This window comes from Nipponia nippon, unplaced genomic scaffold, assembly GCF_047370975.1.
Source record: "Nipponia nippon isolate SJK-2023a ecotype South Korea unplaced genomic scaffold, ASM4737097v1 scaffold_14, whole genome shotgun sequence".
NCBI lineage: Eukaryota > Metazoa > Chordata > Aves > Pelecaniformes > Threskiornithidae > Nipponia > Nipponia nippon.
Genome location: NW_028262330.1, coordinates 1,427,477 through 1,447,689, shown reverse-complemented (window position 1 = coordinate 1,447,689; position 20,213 = coordinate 1,427,477). Strand labels below are relative to the sequence as shown.

The window sequence follows — 20,213 nt, the reverse complement described above, 5'->3', positions numbered from 1 at the left end:
GGGGGTGCGGGTGAGCGCGGGCGCCCCGGCCCCGGGGGTAACGGGGAGGCCCTGCCCGGAGCGGCCCCGGTGCCGGCGGGTGGCGGCGCACCCCCGCCCCGCGCCTCTCAATGAACCTCCTCAATGGACGTGACGTCACCAACGCCTGCCGGGAGGGGGGGGGGGAAACCCAACCTCGCCACGCACCCAATCAGCGATCGGGCCGCTCCTTCCGCCATCCGCCCCGCCCTCCCCGAGCGTGCAACGGCCAATAGCGGCGCCGCCCGCAGCCAAAACACAAGCTTCCGCCAATGAGAGGGCGGCGGGGCGGGGCGCGGCGGCGAGGCAGCTGGAAGATTCGAACCGAACGCCCGTCGGGGCGGGCGGCGCGGCGGCGGCCAATCAGGGCGCGGGGGCGGGGCCTCCCCGTGCACCCCCCCCCCCCCCTCCGGTGCCCCCCCCTCCGCCGCCCCCCGGTGTCGGCGCGCGCGGGGCGGCAGCGCGGCGGGGCCCCCCCGCCATGTCGGTGAACATGGAGGAGCTGCGGCACCAGGTGATGATCAACCAGTTCGTGCTGGCGGCCGGCTGCGCCGCCGACCAGGCCAAGCAGCTGCTGCAGGCGGCCCACTGGCAGTTCGAGGTACGGGCCGCCCCCCCACCCCCACCCCCCCCCCAAACCGGGACCCCCCCCTTCCCCCGCCCCTAAACCGGGACACCCCGAACCGAGAGCCCCCGCCGCCCCCCTGCCCGCCGAGCCACGGGGCGGAGCGGCGGGGGGAGGCCGGCCCAGCCGCGGCCCACCGACACGCGTGGCCGGGCCGCCGGGCCCTCCGCAGCACCCACGCGGGGCGGGGGAGCCGGCCCCGAGTCCCCCCGGTCTGTTTACACCCGGGCCGGAGCGGGGGCTGCGGGCCGCGGCCTTCGCCGGGGGTGGGAGCCCTTGTAAACAAGGGGGGCGGGCTGTGCGCCCCGCGTGGGGAGCCTCCGCGGCAGGGGGACGCGATCGCGGGTGGGTCGGGGGAAGGGCAGCGCCGGGCTCCCCCGCCTTAGGGCTGGGGGGGGCGTGGGCGCCCCCGGGGCGGTCCGGGGGGGGGGGTCTGCGCGGGGGGGGGGGGGCCGTGTTTTCCTTTCCGCTTTGTCTCGGGTGGGCTGGGGCTGACGCCTTGTCCCCACAGACGGCCCTGAGCGCCTTCTTCCAGGAGACCAACATCCCCAGCAGCCACCACCCCCCAGATGGTAAGTGGGAGCCCCGCACCCCCCACCCCCCCACCCCCCAAAACCACCTTTAAACCCACCCCCCCGCTACCCCCCCCCAGCGCCCCCCGCCTCCGCCCCCCGGGACCCCCGGCCCCCCGGGACGCGGAGCTGTCAGCTCCCCTGCCAGCCATGTTGCTCTGCGCCCGGAGGAGGAACACGCAGCCGGCGAATGTAAACACGAGCTAAAATGTCTGCCAGGAAATAGTTTGTCTCCGCGAGCATCGCGCTGGAAGTTGGGCTCCCCGGGCTGGGGGGACACGCCGCCGGCCCCCCGCTCCCCAAACGCCGCTTGACCTTGGCCGAGGGCACGGCCCCTCGGCCGAGGGGAGGAAGTTGTTCCCCTCTGCGTGGTTTCTGCTGTGTTTTGGGTTTTGTTTTTTTTTTTTAAATATCTTCCCCCCCCCCCATTGAGGGAACTGAACGGTGCCGTGCGTGGGGGAAGGAGCGGGTCTGGGCTAAGCCGATTTTTTTCCCCTTTTCTCATGCTGTCAGGAAATCGCCAGCCGGCCCGGCATCGCCGGCAGCAAGCGCGCTCTCTCTCAGAGAAAGTCATTTTGCTGGCCTGCTCCCGCTTAAACCCCTTTTATTTTAATTCCTCCTCCCCCTGCACGTTTTCTCGCCGCCTCGGGGAGCTCGCAAAGGCTTCTGTCCGGGAGACCCCTCTTTCCTGGTGGGAGAGGGGACAGGAGAGCAGGCGGGAGCTGCCGGCCGGATCCAGGCCTCGCTGTGTTTTCACACCAAAAGCCTCGTCGGGGCGATTCCTGCCGGTGGCTGCCGGAAGCGGGATGCAGAGCCGCTCCGGTGAAAGCCATCCCGCTGCCCGTCCGTCGCCGAGCGGCATGGCACCCACCTCCCACCCCGAGCACCACGGCCGCCCCCACCCAGGGTCCGGAGCAGGACGGCTCTCCCCGTCCCCATGGTGTTTTCCTAACACCGTGTGCTCCACGTGGTGACGAAATACCTTTCACCCTCTCCCCAGATCCTCCCGCCTCGCATTTTTGGCATTTTTTTCCTGCTACACCCCCCCAGCATCCTGATTTCTGCAGCTTAAAATGCCCGGCGTGGCTGGGGCAGAGGGTGAGGGGCTTTACGGTCGCGGTTTCTATTTCTTTTTCAAGCGGCGGCAAACAAAGCTGCGAGCGCGGCAGCGTTTCGGCGTGGGCGGCACGTCGCCTTCGCCCCCGCGGAGGGGAGGCTCCCCGCACCCGGCAAAGCCCCCGCGGGCCCGGGCTGCGGGGACGGGACTCGCCGGGGCTGTTCGGTGTGCCGGTGCGGTGGGACTGACCCTCTGACAGCCGAGCGCCTCCTTAACAGAAAGCGTTGGAGGAGGAAGGCAATCATTACACGGCAGTTCTTTTTTTTTAAATGAATATTTTAAATTAATCCAGCAAACACCACCCCAGAAGCTCAGAGCCGCATCCCCCCTCCAGCGCGGCCTCCGACCTCGGTCCAGGGCTGATGGCTGGCGCGTGTGTGTGTATGGCTGTGGTGGTGGTTGGTTGGGTTGTTTTTTTTTTGTTTTGTTGTTTTTTTTTTTTCCCCCAAAAACACAGTCACTTGGAAGTGTTTGTTGTTTTTTTTGTTGTTTGGTTTTTTATTTGTTTGTTTTGGTTTTTTTTTGTTTGTTTTGTTTTTTTTTTTTTTTGCAACAAGTATCTTTTCAGATACTGCTAAATTTATAGGCTATTTAAAAAACAAACAACAAAAACAAACAAACAAACAAAGCTGGCTTACCCCCGCTCCGAGGTGAGCTCAGAAATGAGTTCTCCCAAAGTCTGTGCGCGGCAAGGGAAGAACATCCCTGGCTCGCTATGAGCCCCTTCGGCGCTTGCCTGGCCGTAATTGCGTTTTTGGGGTGCCCTGGCCCTGCGCACCAATGGGTCCTCGCCCGTCCCCTGCCGCCGTGGGGCTGCTGGCCGCTGCGTCCCCGGGCTGGGGGAGCCCCCCTGCAGACAGGTCCGGCTGGGAGTCCCCAGCAGGGAGCCCCCGCAGCGCCCCGGCCGCTCCTCTCATCCCGGTGGTCGCCAAGGACGGCCGGGCCGGGGATCTGGAGGAGCCCGCGAGGGGCATTTGGGGGTTTGCGTGTGCCAGGGAACAGCTGGGGCTGCCGAGCCCCAGCCAGGGGCAAATCCCGGGCTAAGCCCTGGGAAGGGGGAGATGCGGCAGCTATTCCCCGTCGGAGGCATCTCCCCGATTCCCCATTGCTAAAGGCAGCAGACGCTGCCCGGCCCCTTGGCACCACTCGACGTCCCCATCAGCAGCACAGCAGCAGGACGCGCTGCTCAGCTGCGCCTCGGGCTCCGGCGGGAGCCACGGCTCCACCAGGACAACAGGGATTTGGGGTGGATTTAACCCAGAGGGGCGAAGCCCCCCGACGCGCGCAGCACCTCCGTGTCCACGCATCCCCTCCCCGTGCACCCCCTGCCTGCGCCTGACCCCCGTGCATCCGCCCCTTCCCCGCGCGTGCACCCCGTGCAGCCACGCTGAGTTTTGCTCGACAGGTCCGGCGCGGGGGGAATGCCCGCCGAGACCGTTCCCCCCCCGGGGACCGGGCTGGACAAAGCACCGCTATTTCTGACCCCCCACGCGTGTGTTCAGAGCAGCCCGTGGCATCACGCTGCTCCCTGCCAGCCACCCCCGCTCTGGAGATAAAAAAGAGGGCAGGGGTCCACCCTGCTCTGCACCACTGGGGTGGAGCCCCCCTGCGCAGCCCCCCATACCCAGAGCACTGCAAGTGCTTTGCTGACTCGGGGCCCTGTGTGCCACCAGCCCCGGAGCCGGGTCCCCCCCACCGGATTTTCCTCTGCTGGCGAGCTCGGCTGCGAAAAGGGCCGGATCCGTCACGGGGCAGGTGGGGAGGGCGGCGGGGTGCTAAATTTAGCCGGGTACACAGAAGGCAGGGGCCGTACCAGGAACCGCGCGGGGCCCAGCCGCCACCTCGCGTCCCGGGGGACCCCAGTGCCTTCACCCGCTGTGCCCTAACGGGGTGCGGAGGGGGGTCTTGCAGAGCCAGGTGGGACCCCAACACCCTCCCCACCCATCCTGCTGGACCCTGTTGGAGCAGCCCCATTCCATGGGGCAGCTGGCATCAGAGCAGCGTCCCCCTCCCCAAACCCACTGCGCCCCAGTGCTTCGAGCACCCTAGATGGTTCAAAATGTCCTTCCCAGGCTGGGGACCCTCCCCACGCAGCCCCTGCGCCTCCGGGGGAGCTGCCCAGACCCCTGGGGACCCCAGCGCCAGCCAGGCCTGGGCTCCGAGCGTCCCCTGGGGCCGGGGGTCCCCGATGTGGGACACAGGATCCCCGGTGATGGGTCCAGCTCTTGCAGGCGGGTTGGGACCCCAAAAGCATCTGTAACCAATCTGACACCCACCCTCTCCTCTCCCCCGCAGATGTGCACCCCCAGCAACACGCCGGCCACGCCGCCCAACTTCCCGGACGCTCTGGCCATGTTCTCCAAGCTGCGGACCTCCGAGAGCCTGCAGAGCAGCAACAGCCCCATCACCTCCATGGCCTGCTCCCCCCCGGGGAGCTTCAGCCCCTTCTGGGCCTCCTCGCCCCCCAGCCACCAGCCCGCCTGGCTGCCCCCCTCCTCGCCCACCGCCCACGGCCTGCACCACCACCTGCACCACCCGCAGCCCGCCTGGCCCCCCGCGCCCCCACCCGCCGCCCCCCCACAGAAAGCCATGGCCACCATGGACGGCCAGAGATAAGACTGGGATGGCGGAGGGGGGGGAAGCCGGGGGGGTCTGGGCCAGGGCGTTTGGGAGCGGGGGCTCCCCGAGAAACGCACTGGAATCATTTTCTAGGCTTTATTATTATTTGGGGGGGGGCGGGGGGGGGAAACATGCTGCCGGGGAGGGCACCGGCCCACGAGAGCCTCTGCAAGAGTTGCTAGCTGGTCTTTTCTCCCTCCCTTTTTTTTTTTTTTAAATATATAACTATAATATATAAATATATCTAATGTATATAAATCCAGAGAGAAGGAGCAGCAGCATGGAGGCGGCTGCTGGGCGGCAGGGGGATCCCTACCCCCCCAGCATCCCTGCAGCAGGGCAGGAGAGGGAAGGGGAGGGATAAAAAATAAGCGGCCGGAGGCGGCTGTCGGCAGCCCGGATCGTGGCCATGGGGCACGGAGCCGCTGCCTCCCCCCCAGCTCTGGGTTTCCTGGACGCTTGTTGCAGCGCCCAGAGCGAAGCGCGCCTCTCCTCTGCCTTCCGAAACTCAGCCCAGCCTCTTGCACAGCCCCCCGGCCCCCGTCCGCCCTCCCTCCGCACCCTCCAGGGCCGGGGGCTGAACTGGGGGCCGGGGGTGACCGAGGTGATGCCCCCCGGCCCTGCGACCACTGTTCGTGGCCCTTCCCGGGGGAGGGAGGAGCTGGGGGTTTTTTAGTTTTCAAATCAATCTTGCTTAAAAAAACACAAACAAAAAAAAAAAAAAAGAAAAAACAGGTTGAAGGTTTTTTATTAATTTAAAAATAATTAAAAAAAAAAAAAAAAATCACTTTTTTAACACCAGCTGTCCCTGCCTTTTCTCTTCGTTGGGAGGATGTCCCTGGCAGGGCACCAGAACGGGGGCGAGCCCCCCCGCCACAGCTTCGCCAGGGGGGACAGGTCCCCCCAGGAGCTGCCGGCAGCCCCAGGAGGCTGCACCGAGTCCCACGCGCTGCCTGCACTCTGCCTGCAGAAGCCACCGCTGCCGTTCCCAAAGATGGGGGCAGAGGGAAGGGGAGGCCGCGGGGGTACGGTGCTGGCCCAGCGAGGACGCCCGCGCACTGGGGCGCAGCCAAAGCCCCGTCTTGCACCCTCGCAAAACATCGCGCCTTGCCAGCCCCCCCCGCAGCCTGTCCCCCCCAGCGCCATCGCCCACCTGTGTGATGAGTCCCCCAAGGCCTCAGCACTGTAGGGACACCCAGTCCTGCCTGCGCTGCTCGAGGGCTGCCAGGCCCCTGTCCTGGGGGTGACGCCTCCTGAGGGCCCCCCACCACAGACTGGGTGCCAGCCTGAGGACACCGGGGGTCCCTGACCTCCCCAGCCGCTCGCTGTGCCACCACCCTTGTAACGACGTCAAACCACACGCCAGTCCTTAAATACCCAAACTAAATTAAAACGCAGCTCCCATCACCACGCTGCTCATGCAACCAGCGACGGGGTTAAACCCCAGCCCCCCAAAATGGGAACGCAGCAGCTGCAGAGATGCCAGCAAGGGCTGGAGGGCTCGAGGCGAAGCATCCCCCAGGGGACACGGAGACCGCAGGGCCGAGGGGACCCCCAGCACAGCCCAGCCCCCAAGGGGGAAAAAAAAAGAAAAAAGGAAAAAAAAAAAAAATAAAGCCCCCAGCTGGGGCTACTCACCCACTCCAGTGGCACAGGCAGCACCCAGCACCCAAGGAGGGGCGCAGGGCTGGGTGCTCATGTTTATAGGAGCGGGGGGGGGGGGATGATGAGCAGTGCAGGGGTCAGCCCCAGCTGGGCCCTATCCTGCAAACGCAATTAGTCCCAGGTGGGTGGGTTTTAGCCCATCGACACCTTACCCCACCCATGGGTGCCCTGGTGCCCACTGGTTTGCTCTGAGTGCTCCCAGTTATCCCACTGGAGGTGGCATTGGGGGGACCACAGATCGTGCTGGATCCACCTGGCCCCCCAAAGCAGGGTTTCAGCACCCATTTATTTTTCCCCTGAAAAACCGAACTCACCAGGGAAAACATCCCCGGGGTGGCTCCCTGGGGACTAAGGTGCCTGGGGACCACAGAGGGGTGGGCGGGGATGGGGTCTGCCACTGTGGAGGGGGAGATTTGGGGTGTCCCCCCCAACCTGGGGAGAAGATCCAGCAGGAGAGCAGGATTTCCAGGGGGCAGAGCCCAGGGACCACCGCAGCAGGGGGTGAGGGGATGCTCCCCGGCTGCCTGGGTCCCTCCTGGCTGTCCCTGGGGTTCCCCTCGGGGTTTCTCGCCCTCCCACTCACCCAAGAGGTGCCACCAGCTTCATGTCCTCCCCAAAATGTGTCACTGCATGTGCACGCAGCCATCTGTCCCCAGCTGTGACACCCCCAGGTCCCCCCTCCCACGCTGCTTCCAGGGACTGGGGTTTCCCTGCCTGGTAGCAGCAACTGAGCACCATCATCACCCTCCTGCTGCACCCCCCCAGCCCCCTTTGGGGCCACAAGCTTCCCCTGGCAGGGGCCATCGGGGCCAAACGTGGCTCGTGGAGGCCAGGGGGAGCGGTGGCAGCGGGGGGGACATGGGGACCGGGGCTGTTTTCAGCTCCACCGGAGACGTGTGGCTGCAGGACAAGGGATGCTGCTGATCCCGCCTTGTGCATGATGGGAAAATCCCAACCCGGGGCCACCCCACTCCGGCCACGCAGGCGCTCGGCTGCCCATCGCCCTTTATTGCTGCTGGCTGGAGCCGCTTGCTCGCCTGCTCAGTGGCCGGGGCTGTGGGGGTTCGGCTGGGGACCCCCAGTCCTGCCCAGCTGCCGGGGTGCTGGATCCGTCCCGCAGGGGCAGGAGGAGCCCTGGTGCCTGGGAGAGGTGGCCGTGGGACGAGGCCGGCCTGTGCTCCGGCGAGGCGGCGGTGCCTGGAGGCGAGGGGCAGGGGTTAGCCCCCTGGCAGCCCCTGGGGTAGCTCTGCTAGCCCGGGACGGGGCAGGCAGCAGGGGCATCCAGAAACGGCGTCCTGGCCCCCACCCTGAAGCAGACAGGGCAGGGGCACCCTGCCACGGCCTCCCACCCTGCCCGGCTGCGGGCACGGACCCCCGCTCGCCCCCACCCACTGGGGGACAGCCAGGTGCCCTCTCCCCGCCGCTGCCCCGGTGGGGCCGTACCGGGCCGGCTGAGCGAGGACCCGGTGCTCTGGGGCCGTGAGAGCAGGCAGCCGGGGTCCCGGGCATCCCACAGCCTCGGGGACAGCTTGGGCTTGTCCCTTGGGAAGCCTGGCAGGAGAGAACAGGGAGAGCCGTGGGGGGGAGCCAGGGGGGACACAGGTGGGGGAAAAGCTGGCACCCCGCAGGCACCCTGCCCACCCCACTCTCCCCTTCACACCCGCTGGATCCCCCTCCCCAGGCCTGCCCCAGCCATACCCTCCTTGCCCACGAGTGCAGGCAGCTGCCTGTCCCACCGGCCCCTGTAGATGTGGCCGTCCTGGCCCAACAGCTCCATCTCGTCGTGCTGGGGAGGAGAGAGTGGGCTGGCTGAAACACGGGGCCAGATCCAGCATCCCCAAGCAACCCTCCCACACCCAGCTCTCCCTGGGGAAACTGAGGCACAGATCCCCCCCATTCCTCAGCATCACCCTCCCAGGCGCGGTCGCCCCCGCTGTATCCCTACCTTCGTCATCCCTACCTTGACGGGGAGCAGGGTGGGGGGCTGGAGCGGCCGCTGGGCGCCGGGCGGGAGGGGCTGGAGGCGCGGGCAGCGCTGCAGCGGGTGGGTGAGGGTGTGCCGGCCCCCGCAGCGCCGCGGCGCGCTGGGGTACCCGCACTCGGCCGCCCGCTCCCTGTGGGACGGGGCGTGGGATGCTCAGCGCCTGGCCCAGTGGCACCCCGTGCTTCACCCTACTGCGCCAGGGAGGGGGTCGGGGGGTGCACCCCGCTGGGGTCTGTCCCTCCCCGCTCCCCTCCGACTGCTGCAGCAGACCCACGCCCGTCCAGCCGTGCTGGATCTGCTCTTTCCCCACGGCCCTGGTGAGCTGGTCATGGCCGTGGCGGGTCCCTGCACCCTACGCAAGGGACACCAGGAGGCAGGAGCTGGGCTGCGCCAGCTGCAGTGCTTAATTTCGGCGACTCCGTTCACAGGAGGCACCCAACTCCCCACCAAGCCTGAGGTCAGGCTGAGACCAGACACAACTCATCACATGTGGCTTCAGCACCATTAAGACAGAGACCTGGGCTAGACGGGGCAGCACAGGGGGGCTGTAAAACCCCACAGACCTGGGGCAAGCATGGCTGACCCTCCATGGCACGTCTCTGCTCCCCTGCCCTGCCCAGGCCCCCCCGGAGCCCTCCACCCCCACCCAGGGACGAGCTCTCCCTCGCCAGGGCCTGGGCAGGGCCACCCGGCACCCCAGGGGCCAGGGGTGGGTCCCCGTGTCCCCTACCTGTGGCCGTGCTGCTGTGTTTGCTCCAGCTCAAGGATGGTGTGGGGACGCCCGGCGAGGCGGGGGGGCAGCGGCGGCATGGACGGGATGGCCACGATGTGCCTGGGGAGGGCACGAGCCGCGGGTGGGTGACAGGGGACAAAAGACCCACTCTGGCTTGGGGCATCGCCCCAAAACCCACGGGCTTGTACCCCACGGCATCCCACTGCCCCCGGGGAGGGGTCCCTGTCCCCCCGCTGACGGGCAGGGCTGCGGAGGGGGCTCGGCAGGCTCGGACCCCCCAGGCAGACCCCCTAACCCCCAGCCCTGCCACAGCGGGGCACCGCCAGCACCCATCTCCCCTGTCCCACCCACGCAGCCCCTCGCTGCACCGCTGCCGGGTGCTACTCACGGGCCAGGCACCAGCATGCTGAGCGGCCGGTCGCAGGACACGCAGTGGAAATGGGCCAGCAGCTGCCTGGGGGGGGTGAGGAAAGGCCTGGGTGAGCTCCTGGGGGGCACAGCCCTGCCCGCCCGCAGGCAGGCAGCAGCGAGGTGCTGGGCACTTCGCTGGAGCGAGTTACAGTGTTTGCGGGAGGTTTGAGCCTGGTTTATCCCCCCCCACCCCAGCAAGGTCCCAACCCGCCGGCTGGTTACAAAATACAGGGGCTACGATGGGGGAGAGTGGCTGCTCGTGGGCTCCCGCCTGGGAAAAAGCTCCACCTTGTATTAGGCACCGGAGAATCCACAGAAGCGAGCAACCAAAACCCACCACCACGGTGGGAACTGCTCCGATGGGCCCCCACAGCACCCCGGTCCTTTAGGAACTGGGGGTGCTGGGGCTGGCAGGACAGAGCAGGGGCTCTCCTGTTCCTCCTGCTGGGGAGGAATGCTCCAGCCCGGGGGCAAATGCTGGGCCCAGGGGATGCAGGAGTCCCCCAGTTTTTAGGATGAGCTTTGTCACAGCTGCCCCAAGGACCAGGACATGCTCGCCTCGGCCCCGATGGCACCTCCGAAACCCGGCAGCTGCCCGTGGCTGCCCAGGGTGGGCAGGGGTGCGAGGTGGAGGGCGCAGGCGCCCACGCCTGCCATCCGAACCAGCCCTCGCGCCGGCTGCATCACTTCGTCAGTGCTCATTACCCCCCTGCGCCTTGCCAGGAGGGCCGGTCGCAACCCAGCTCCGTGGGGCCGCGTGTTGCACCCCTGCCCGGGGGGACGAGCTGCTGTCCCCGGCCCCAGAAAGCCTTTGCTTTGCTTCGGGAGGGCTCTGTCCCACAGGTGCCCCCTCCTTCTGCCCCCCGTTGTGTCGGCAGCCTGCTGCTGGTGGGAGGAGAAGGCACAGCTACTTCGTTAGCATCCCCACCGCTCGCTGGCTAAATTGGTCCTGTGCCCGGGTACCACGCGGGCACCGGCCGGGATAGCCAGAGGGAACGGGGCGAGTGCTGTCCCCGAAGCCATCGCCGCCCCCATCGCGCTCACTTCTTAATCCCAGCCGCATCATCAGCCTCCGTCTGCGGCGCCTTCTCCTTGAGCTGCTCCAGGATGCGCTTCCAACGCTGCTCCAGCTGCTGCCGGAAAGGCCCCAGCTCCAGGCGATCCAGCTGCGGAGGGGCACGCGCCCTCAGCCAGCCACCCTGGGACGGGACATCGCGGTCCCCAGGGCAAAGCCGGGAGAGGGGACCCTCGGAGGGATGCTGCCTTAGGCTGCCAAGCCCCCAAGGTGCCGGTTCTGCGCGGCGGGGATGAGCCAGCCCTCACCTTGGCGTCCATCTCCTCACTGAGCTGTCGCTGGACCTGGTGCCAGCCCTGCTCCTGGCCCTGCACCCGGCTCAGCATCTCCTGGACCACTTCGTTCAGCCGCTCCATGCTTGCGTCAAACTGGGAGCGACTGACTTTGCCGGCCAGGGCGCTTTTGTCTGCTTTCTAGCAACAGGGAAAGGCAGGAGAGCGGCGGCGAAAGGATGGAGGTACGACGGGCAGGGCCAGCACGCATCGGGAGGAGAGGGAGAAGCGGCTACGTGGCCCCGCTCGCCCTGTCACCCCCGTGGCATTGGTGCCACTGGCCGAAGGGACCCGGTGGGAGACAGAGGGACCTGGCGAGGGACCCGCAGCCGGTCTGAAATCCTCCCTCCCCCAGGGCAGTTCTGCCACCGAGCCCCCAAGGGACAAGGGGCGTTTGTCACCCTGCCCAGGACCCCCTTTGGCTGGCGCCAGGGCCCCTCAAGGCCGTACCACATCGATGCCCAGCACCAGGTCCTCCTTGTCTGCTTTCTCCTTCTCCAGCCTCTCCAGGGACTGGAACAGAGCCTTCCAAGATAGAAAGCGTCCCATGACACTGCGGCAGGGTCGGAGCTGCCTCCCGGCCAGCCGAGCACCCCCTCACTCCCCCCCCCAAAACCTCCGGGAAAGGTACTTTGCACCTCCACAGGGCTGCGAGCAGGTTGGCAGGGGGACAAATCCCTTGTGGTCCCCAGCCTGGGGTCTGCCTGCGGGGTGCTCCGACCCCGCGGAGGTTTCAGCCGCCTACCTCGATGTCTTTCTGCTTCTGGTGACGGTCATCCAGGAGGTTCCCCGTGACGGAGCTGAGCTTCTCATAGTCCCCTTGCACCTGCACGACGGTGGCCTGGATGCGCTTCAGCAGCTCCTCATCCTGCTTCAGGGAGGAAGACGACAAGGCCGTGCCGTGCAAGGGGGCTGCCCGCCCCGCGGGGACAGACCCAGGCTCCTCGGCCGGTGGCCGCGGGCTGTCAGCACCAGCAGGACATGCCAAGCCAATTCGGGGCACAGCGAGGGGCTCCCCCATATTACAGCAAAGCACAACCAGTGCAGGGGGTCCCGGCAACCCCCTCCCAAGCCCCCCATGCCGGCATCTCTCTACCTGGCTCCTCCCCGGCAGCAGCCTCACCGCCGTGCCCACCGCCTGCTGCGACATGAAGGAGTCCACCAGCTCCTGGAGCTTCTCGTAGCGCTGGAGGAGCTGCCCCACCTGCGCGCTGGTGTCCGTGCTGCAGACGGGGCACGCTGCCTGCGCCTCTGCCTGCGCCTCTGCCTGCTCCTGCCGCTGGCCCACACTCTCCACCATCGCCCTCAGCTCGTCCAGCTGCAGGAAGGGAAGAAGGAATCGGCTCTGAGATGGGATGGATGCGGCCGTGGAGGCTCGATTGCCCCATCCAGCCAGGGGACACGGCCGGGACCCCCGCCAGGACCACGCCACCGAGCCGGCGGGCGGTGGGAGCACTCCCCCGCCCCCACCTGCCCCTGCAGCCGGTCGGCCGTCCTGGTCACCAGCTGCTGCAGCGTGGCCTTGGCCATCTCCTGCTGCCCTCCCAGCTCCTTCAGCTCCCGCTTTATCTCCTGCAGCGCGGACCTGGTCGGCGAGAGAGGGGCACGGGCAGGGTTAGCCTCCGTGGGGCTGCTCGGGGGGGTTCCTCGCCCCCAAACCAGGATGCTCCCAGCCCCCCAGGCTCCCTTGCAGCCCCACAGGGGAGGAGACCCTCTCCCCTCCTTTTACCTCAGTTGCAGGATGGTCTGGTCACTGCCATCTGCTTTCCAGTCGGCTCCAGCCACTCCCAGCTTTCCAAGGGCATCCTCCAGCTGCCTGATCTGGGAACGGCGGCAGCGGCACAGTCAGGGCACGGCTCCCCGCATCGTCCCAGCCCGGGGACCCTTCGGCTGCCCCCTCCCTGCCCAAACCCCCCCGACATCGCCGCAGCCCCCTCGGGGACCCCCGCTGGCTTACCTTCTCCTTCTCGCCCTGCAGGTCGCTGGCCAGGCCCTGCAGCGAGGACACCCGGCCCTGGAGGTCGGCCAGGACACTGGCGCTGCTCTCCTGGTCTAGAGGGACGTGGCCCAAGGGGACACACTGTCGGTGAGGGGGTCTTGCCCTCGGGGCCAGGCTCCGGCTGCGGTGAGCCCCCGACCCAGGGTGTCCCCATGCCAAAGCCCGCCCTGCCAGCCCCCTCAGGGCTCCCACCTCCCTCCAGGAAGAGCAGGCGCAGCTTCTCAAGCTCGGCGTGGTCTGACTTGGTGGTTTCCAGCTGGGCCACCTGCTCCTTCAGGGCGGCGTAGAGGTGGCCAAGCTGCCCGATCTGGCGGAGAGCCTCCACCGTCTCCGCATAGCGGCCAGAGGCGCTGCTGGAGCCCAAGGACCCCCAGGGCACCGCTGGCTCTTGCGAAGGGGACGTGGCCCTGGGATCAGTGTCAAGGGGGATCTTGAACCCCTGGGCTGTCGGTGAGAGGGTCCCCGCTGCCGGCTGGCCTGCCCGGGCAAGCTGTGTGCTGGGCAAAGCCTTGCCTCCCTCCTTGGGGCTTGTGGCATCCATCTGTGTCCCCAGAGTGCCAGGGGGACATTCAGCGGGGACATTCTCAGCACCAGGAAGGCTGGGATCCATGCGGTGGGGGCTTGGCTGAACCCCTGCTCCTCCTTCTTGGGTCCCTGGAGGTGCTGGCTGCATCCCCGGGGTGGTGGTCTGGGTGCCGGGGGATCCTGGCTGCATCCCTGGGGTGGTGGTCTGGGTGCCGGGGGACCCTGGCTGCATCCCTGGGGTGGTGGTCTGGGTGCCGGGGGACCCTGGCTGCATCCCCGGGGTGGTGGTCTGGGTGCCGGGGGACCCTGGCTGCATCCCCGGGGTGGTGGTCTGGGTGCCGGGGGACCCTGGCTGCATCCCCGGGGTGGTGGTCTGGGTGCCGGGGGACCCTGGCTGCATCCCCGGGGTGGTGGTCTGGGTGCCGGGGGACCCTGGCTGCATCCCCGGGGTGGTGGTCTGGGTGCCGGGGGACCCTGGCTGCATCCCCGGGGTGGTGGTCTGGGTGCCGGGGGACCCTGGCTGCATCCCCGGGGTGGTGGTCTGGGTGCTGGGGGACCCTGGCTGCATCCCTGGGGTGGTGGTCTGGGTGCCGGGGGACCCTGGCTGCATCCCCGGGGTGGTGGTCTGGGTGCCGGGGGACCCTGGCTGCATCCCTGGGGTGTTGCTGGCATCAGAAGTCCTCGTCCGATCCGAGGGAGCGCCTGCCCACTTCTCCATCCCTGCTTGCGTCCCCAGGGAGCCAGGCTGTGTCCCTGGTGTCCCCTCGCTGGTCCCTTTGCTGGTCCCGGGCGCAGGCTGTGGCCCTGGTCCCTTCAGCCCCGGCGCTGAGCTTGCCCCACGCAGGGTGTCCAGGTCCGAAGCGGGGGGCTCGGCGGGGGCAGACTGGCGCCCGCTGCCCTCCTGGGGAGAGGAGGGAAAGGGGAGTGGGTTTATGGGCAGAAGAGCAGCAGCAAGGGCAGACCCAGGCCCCCACCCCGTCCCCAGCCCCTGTCCCGAGCCCCCCCCGGCTCACGCAGCCAAGCTCAGGCAGCCCACGAGGGCCCAAAGGCAAAGACTGCCCACGCCACGGAGACCTTGAGCAGCCGACGCAGGGATCAGCAGACACCCTGCTGGTGCCGCCTGATCCAGCAGCAAGGCATTTTTCCCTCTAGCAATGGGACTCAGTAGCCCAGCCCTGCCGGAGCAGACCCGCTTCCCAGCCCAACGGGCTGTGCCTGCGTTTCAGGAGCAGCAGCCCCAGGCGGCATTTGGAAAGCGTCTCGCGGTGCAAAATGCCGGGGTTTGCCCCAAAACGTCCCTCTGCTGTGCCCTGCTCCCACCCACCAGCCCCGGGGACCGGGAGGGCAGGGAGCCGTGGTCCTGCCCAACGCCCAGCAAGGACATGGGGCCGTGTGGTCACCCCGAGGGTTTTGGGCGCTCGCTTGCCCACAGAGGGGCTGCTGTGGGCTGCCAGTGGCCCAGACAGCGGAGGAGGTCTGTCTGTCCGGCCAGCCGAGGAGCTGCCCTGGCTCTGCCTCCGCCAGGCCCTGCCTCCCAGCGGGATGCGCAGGGAAGAGAAGCGCTGAGCAAACCTCCGGAGAGGCCCTGGGGCAGGCAGCGGCTGGAGGCGCTGGGGGCTGCGGTCCTGCTGGATCCTGCTCCCGCAGCCGGGATGCCCCAGCACTCACCGCCGACAGACCTTGGCCTCCTCCTCCTCCTCCTCCTCCTGCTTTGCTGCCCACCAGGCAATCCTCCAGCACCTCCCAGCGCACCATGTTGCTCACCTCCTCCGGGGCCGGGTAGAGGCTCAGCCTTTCCTTCAGCTGTTTCTGGGGAAGGAAGGGATCAAGGGGTCAGCCCTGGCCACGGAGCCGGGGTGGTGCGACCCACAGGAGCGCTGACCCCCCAGCACCGCTGCCCAGCACTGCTGGGGACCATGCCCTGCCATGGAGGGGCCGGGTGGCCTGGACCCCCCGGGGGAGCCGGGGACGCGGACGCCTCCGGTCCCCGTGCAGGATCGGGGCGTGCTCGCGGCCATACCACGTCACCGTCCAACGCCGTCTGGTCGCGGTCGCGGAGGCCCGGCAGCCGGCCAGCAGCGTCCTGGAGGTTCCCCTGGAGCAGGGCGAGGAGAGGGACGGCAGTCCGGACACGGGAGCGGGATTTCAAAGGAGCATCCGCAAATTAACTTGGGCACAAGACAGGGATGCTGGGCAGGGCTGTGCCTGGGGGCTGTGGCTGTATTGCACGGGTGGATCTTTATCTCCCCTCCTTCCCAGCACCCAGGTTTCTTTTTTTTTTTATGGCTGTTTAGTTAAAAAGCGCCTTAGCATCACTTTGGTTGATGCCCAAAGTTACCTCTTCAGCACCAGCCCGTTTCTGCCCTCCCCAGGCAGCGCTGGGGGCAGAGGCTGGGGGGCTGCAGGTGGGGGGGGCTGAGCTCCCCCCTCGGGACACCCGTCCCTCCCGGTGCCCTTCACGCCGGGTGACACCCAGGGCCGCAGGGTGAGGGGCAGGGACGGGGGCGAGGGCTCAGCTCCCTCCCGGCGGCAGCTCACCAAGCCAAGCGCCTCTTGGATCCTCCGGATCTCCTCTCCCATGCGGGACTGCGCCGCCTTCATCCCGCCGATCTCCTGCAGGAGGTCCTGGGAGAGAGCCGTGGCCTGGGAGAGGGGGGCGGCGGGGGTGAGCCCCAGGGACGCCCCGGGTCTGGCCGGGGCAGAGGGGCAGCGCAGGCAGCGCTTACCGCTCATCGCATCTTCGGCAGCCAAGAAGGGGCAGCAGCTGCCCAGAGCCCCCCACCCCTGCCCCGGGGGCCATCGCACAACCCCAGCCAGCAGGGACGGGTCCAGCCCCGCCTGCCCGCGCCGCGCTCCGTGCAAGGCCACCGAAGCCGATCCGAAGGGCAAAGAGGCGCTGCCCCCCCCCAGCCGCAGCCTGGCCCGGGCAGGCGAGCGCTCCCGGGAAACCCCCCCTGCTGCCTCCTCCCTGAGCGCCCCAGCCCCGGCAGGATCCGGCCCCGCAGCGCCGAGGGCGGCTCTTTCCTTGAGCCCGAGCTTGCTTCTTCCCACTGGGGATGCTTAGGCAAAGCACGGCCGCGAATGGCTCAGCACCGTGCAGGATGAGGCCCCTCTCCAGTCCCCACCAGTGCTGGGTTTAGCGCTCGGGCGAGCCAAAGGGATTTGCGGCGGGAGCTGAGGCCCATGAGGACGATGGAGCCTCTCAGCCACCCGAGGAGCGGACGCGGTACCCGGCTGTGGGTCGGGAGCAGGGAAGGGAGGGATGGAGAGGGCGGTGGGGTGCTGAGCCTCCGGCCAGCAGAGCCGAGGGCACCGGGTGCTGTATCGGACCCGCTGCGACCGGCTGACGGCAACGTGGGGAGGACCCCAGAGCAACCGGAGCCGCGTTTCAGCCCCAGCTCTGCCTCCCCAGAGCTCCATCCCTTCCCCGCAGCGAAGCCCCGTGTGCCGCCCTCCGCCCGGCCTTGCGCCAGGCCGCGGTCCGAGGGCCGCGCCGGAGGGGGCGCTGGCGGGGGGCCCCCAGGGGACCCGCAAGAGCCGCTACCTTGGCGATGCCGCTCTCCTCCGCTCCGATCTTCTTCTTCATCTGCCCCACGTCGGCGGCCGCGGAGGCGACCTGGGGGCCGCTCGCAGACCCCTGCAGCGGCTCCTTCCCGGGGAGCCGCTCCCCCGGCTGCTGCCCCGTGCCCTGGGCCCTGTCCCCCGCCGTCCCCGGGCCAGGGAGCGCCCCGGCGGGCCGGTCCCCCCGCAGGAGGGGGGTCGGGCTGAGCCCCCGCTCCGGGGCAGGCCGGTCCTGCAGGCCCAGGTGCCGCAGCACGGCCTGCAGCAGGCTGTGCAGCGCCGGGAAGTTGACGGCCCCGACCTCGGGCGTCCCGATGGCGACGTCCAGCAGCTGGGAGAGGCTGAGCGGGGCCATGGCTGCTGCCCTGCTGGGAACAGGGAGCCGGAGCTGGGGGGGAGGCGGGAGCCTTTCTGCCTGGAGGGGGCCGGGGGGTGGTGGGAGGGACGGGCCGCCGGCAGCCTTCCTCCTCCTCCTCCTCCTCCTCGCCACAGAAAGCGACCAAACCGGCGGGGGGACGGGTGGCAGGGAGCCCCCCCGAAGGCGGGGGACGTCTCCTTCCCCGCTCTGCCGGCCCCCCGGCCCCCCTCTCCCGGCCCCCCGCACCGCCCCGGCCCCCCGGGCCCCCGGGCCCGCTCTCCCGGCCCCCCGCACCGCCCCGGCCCCCCGGGCCCGCTCTCCCGGCCCCCCGCACCGCCCCCGGCCCCGCTCCCTCCGCACCCGCCGCCGGCGGCTCCACGCCGCGCTCCGCCGGCCCCGCCCCGCGCCCTCAGCCCGCCCCTTCCCTTTCCTCATTGGTCGCCACCCGCCGCTCCTCGTCGCCCATTGGCCGAGCCCGCCGCCCACGTGCCCGTGTTTACGGGGCGGGGCTAGCGTAGCGTCCCCCGTTGCCAGGCGACGCCGCGTTGCGGGCGCCGAGGCCCCCCCGCGCCTTTTCCACTTTAACACCCAAAACGCAACCGGTGACGTCAAATTCTTGGAAGCGGCGTAACGCGGGCCCCGCGGGGTGAGGTGTCCCTGCCAGGGGCGCAGCCAGCTGCAGCGGGACCATCCCTGCCTGCTCCCGGCTGAAAGCACCCCGCAGACGAGCCCCGGCGGGAAGCGCCTCCGGTTATTTTTAATCCTGAGGTATCGAAAGCGCGACGGATGCCACCCTCCCCCTTGGATGTGGGACCGGTGCCGCTGACAGCACCAACGCGCGGATTTCCAGCACCCCGCCCCAAAGCACAGCCGTACGGGCAGGGAAAAGGCAAGGCAGACCAGCACGTGCGGCCGGACAGCCCTCGGAAGCACCCAGACATGGCAAAAATCTTTGAACCCGAGTGATCCATCGGACAAGCACCTACTGCAATAATCAACGAGAACGCCTCTTCCCCGGTAAACCCGCGGGTCCGGCCACCGCGCAGGCAGGGCGCCGACACCTCCTCCTTCGGCGCGGCAGCCGGAGACAATTCCCAGGAAAGGACGAGGGCGCGCGAGCGGGAAACAGACCGGACGCCTCGCTGCGGAAAGCTGGGCGAGAGCCCTTTTCAGGCATTACAGCCGAAGCAGAGATCCGCTCTGTGTCTGCTTTTCTTTCCCAAGCTGGGAGGATCGCATTCAAAGAGGGAGCAGAGACGGAGAGGCGCGGCGGCCAGACGCCAGCCCTCCCGCGAGGGCTCCGCAGCCTTAGCCCCAGCGAGGGGCCGAGCCGCGGGCTCGGGAGCTCGCAAGCCGCAGCCCGGGGCTGGCCAGGCTTCCCAGGCAGCGCTGGGGCCCGCAGGAGCAGCTGAGAGCACCCCGGCGCAGCCGCGCCAGCGCAGCGAGAGCAAGGGGGGATCCTGGGGCGGAAGGGAGAACGCCCAGGCTCGGTGCCGATGCGATGGCAACCCGGGCGGCTGCTGCGGCCTGGTGTACGGCGGCCCCAACCCGCCACCTCCCCGTGTCCCAGCCAACCCAGGGAACCACTTTTCCTAAAGCAGTTGGGCATTTTGAGACGTGGACACCTCCTGGCTTCAGTTTAGCCACCTGCCTTTGGCTCCTACTCAGGGCAAGGTTTGCGGCGAAGCCCGAGGATAACCGAGGAGGACCCAGGGGACGCCGGCACAACCCCCAGCTCGCTGGCGCCATGCTTCCACGGTTTCTACCCAAATACAGCCCAGCAGAAACCAGCCTGAACAGGGCAACAGCACTCGACAAGCCCTGACCCTGCTTCTGGCAGGTCTGACAAGCGGGTTGAAGGGGAGAGAAGAGCAATACTGCTCACATTTTTAACACTGGCTTCCAGTATGAGGAGCGTGGCCCGGTACTGGCTCAGACCAAGGGGGCACGCAGACACCTGCAAGGCCTCCGCACCCGTCAGTCGACCCGCTCAGTAACGCCTACAGCACAGCGCTGTACTGCTCCGCCACGCCAAGGAGCCACGCTGTGCTCGCAGAGCGCAGCTGCGATTTGTTCGTAGCACTTTGAAAAGGGGGGAAAAACCATCAACAGCCTTAAGACCTCCCCCAGCCCTGCACAGCCCTCGTGGGATCTGGCTTGCAGGTTTAATCCGTGTGGGATACTGGAGATGACCCAACCGCTCTGGGCTTTCACGTAGCCTCAACGGCGAGGGGACAGGCACGCTTGTTTGCCTGGTGTTCACGGCTTGTCCTGCTCCCAGAGGGGCTGCCTGCGCCTTGGCACTGTACACGTTTTAGATGCTGGAGTGGATGAGAAGGATGTAGGCAGAGGCTGAAGGATAAGCAGAACTGAACAACTGCCTGCTAGAGCCAGCCCGCCATCAGGCTAGAAAGCGGGATGGGTTTTACTGGAGTGTTTGTTGGCCTCCTCAAGGGGCAAGATGACAGTTTGGGAATTTATTCTTATACCATCCTGGAGACAAAGCCCTTCACAAGCACCTTGTGCAGCTTTCTCAAGCGCCCCCTCCAGCCAAGGATTAGTGTCACCCAAGAAAGGGGCAAGCAGCGAGTCCTGCTTCCCCGTGGAAGGCTGCAAGCCACCACGTGAGCCTGGTTACAGCAGCAGCCCCGCGGCACAGACGCAGCAGCCGTTCAGAGG

General features: G+C 68.0%; 2 protein-coding genes across 2 annotated transcripts; one reads left to right on the top strand and one right to left on the bottom strand.

Moving 5' to 3' along the window:
• The first annotated feature begins 360 nt into the window (after positions 1 to 360).
• UBALD2 (UBA like domain containing 2) lies at positions 361 to 5,747 on the top strand. Its single transcript, XM_087751224.1, has 4 exons — positions 361 to 619; positions 1,155 to 1,215; positions 1,729 to 1,906; positions 4,405 to 5,747. The coding sequence occupies exons 1-4, from the start codon at positions 500 to 502 to the stop codon at positions 4,946 to 4,948; spliced, it is 903 nt and encodes a 300-aa protein (XP_087607350.1). The 5' UTR covers positions 361 to 499; the 3' UTR covers positions 4,949 to 5,747.
• A 1,780-nt stretch (positions 5,748 to 7,527) lies between these two features.
• On the bottom strand, positions 7,528 to 20,086 carry QRICH2 (glutamine rich 2). Its single transcript, XM_087750533.1, has 20 exons — positions 18,521 to 20,086; positions 17,160 to 17,541; positions 16,154 to 16,258; positions 15,636 to 15,710; positions 15,380 to 15,424; positions 13,283 to 14,516; positions 13,049 to 13,143; positions 12,821 to 12,912; positions 12,562 to 12,676; positions 12,188 to 12,409; positions 11,837 to 11,962; positions 11,542 to 11,616; positions 11,068 to 11,232; positions 10,789 to 10,910; positions 9,722 to 9,787; positions 9,331 to 9,432; positions 8,577 to 8,730; positions 8,315 to 8,402; positions 8,060 to 8,167; positions 7,528 to 7,813 (listed from the first exon to the last, which is right to left on the bottom strand). Exons 2-20 carry the CDS (start codon positions 17,529 to 17,531, stop codon positions 7,623 to 7,625), a joined length of 3,552 nt encoding a protein of 1,183 aa, XP_087606659.1. The 5' UTR covers positions 17,532 to 17,541; positions 18,521 to 20,086; the 3' UTR covers positions 7,528 to 7,622.
• Positions 20,087 to 20,213: the final 127 nt, after the last annotated feature.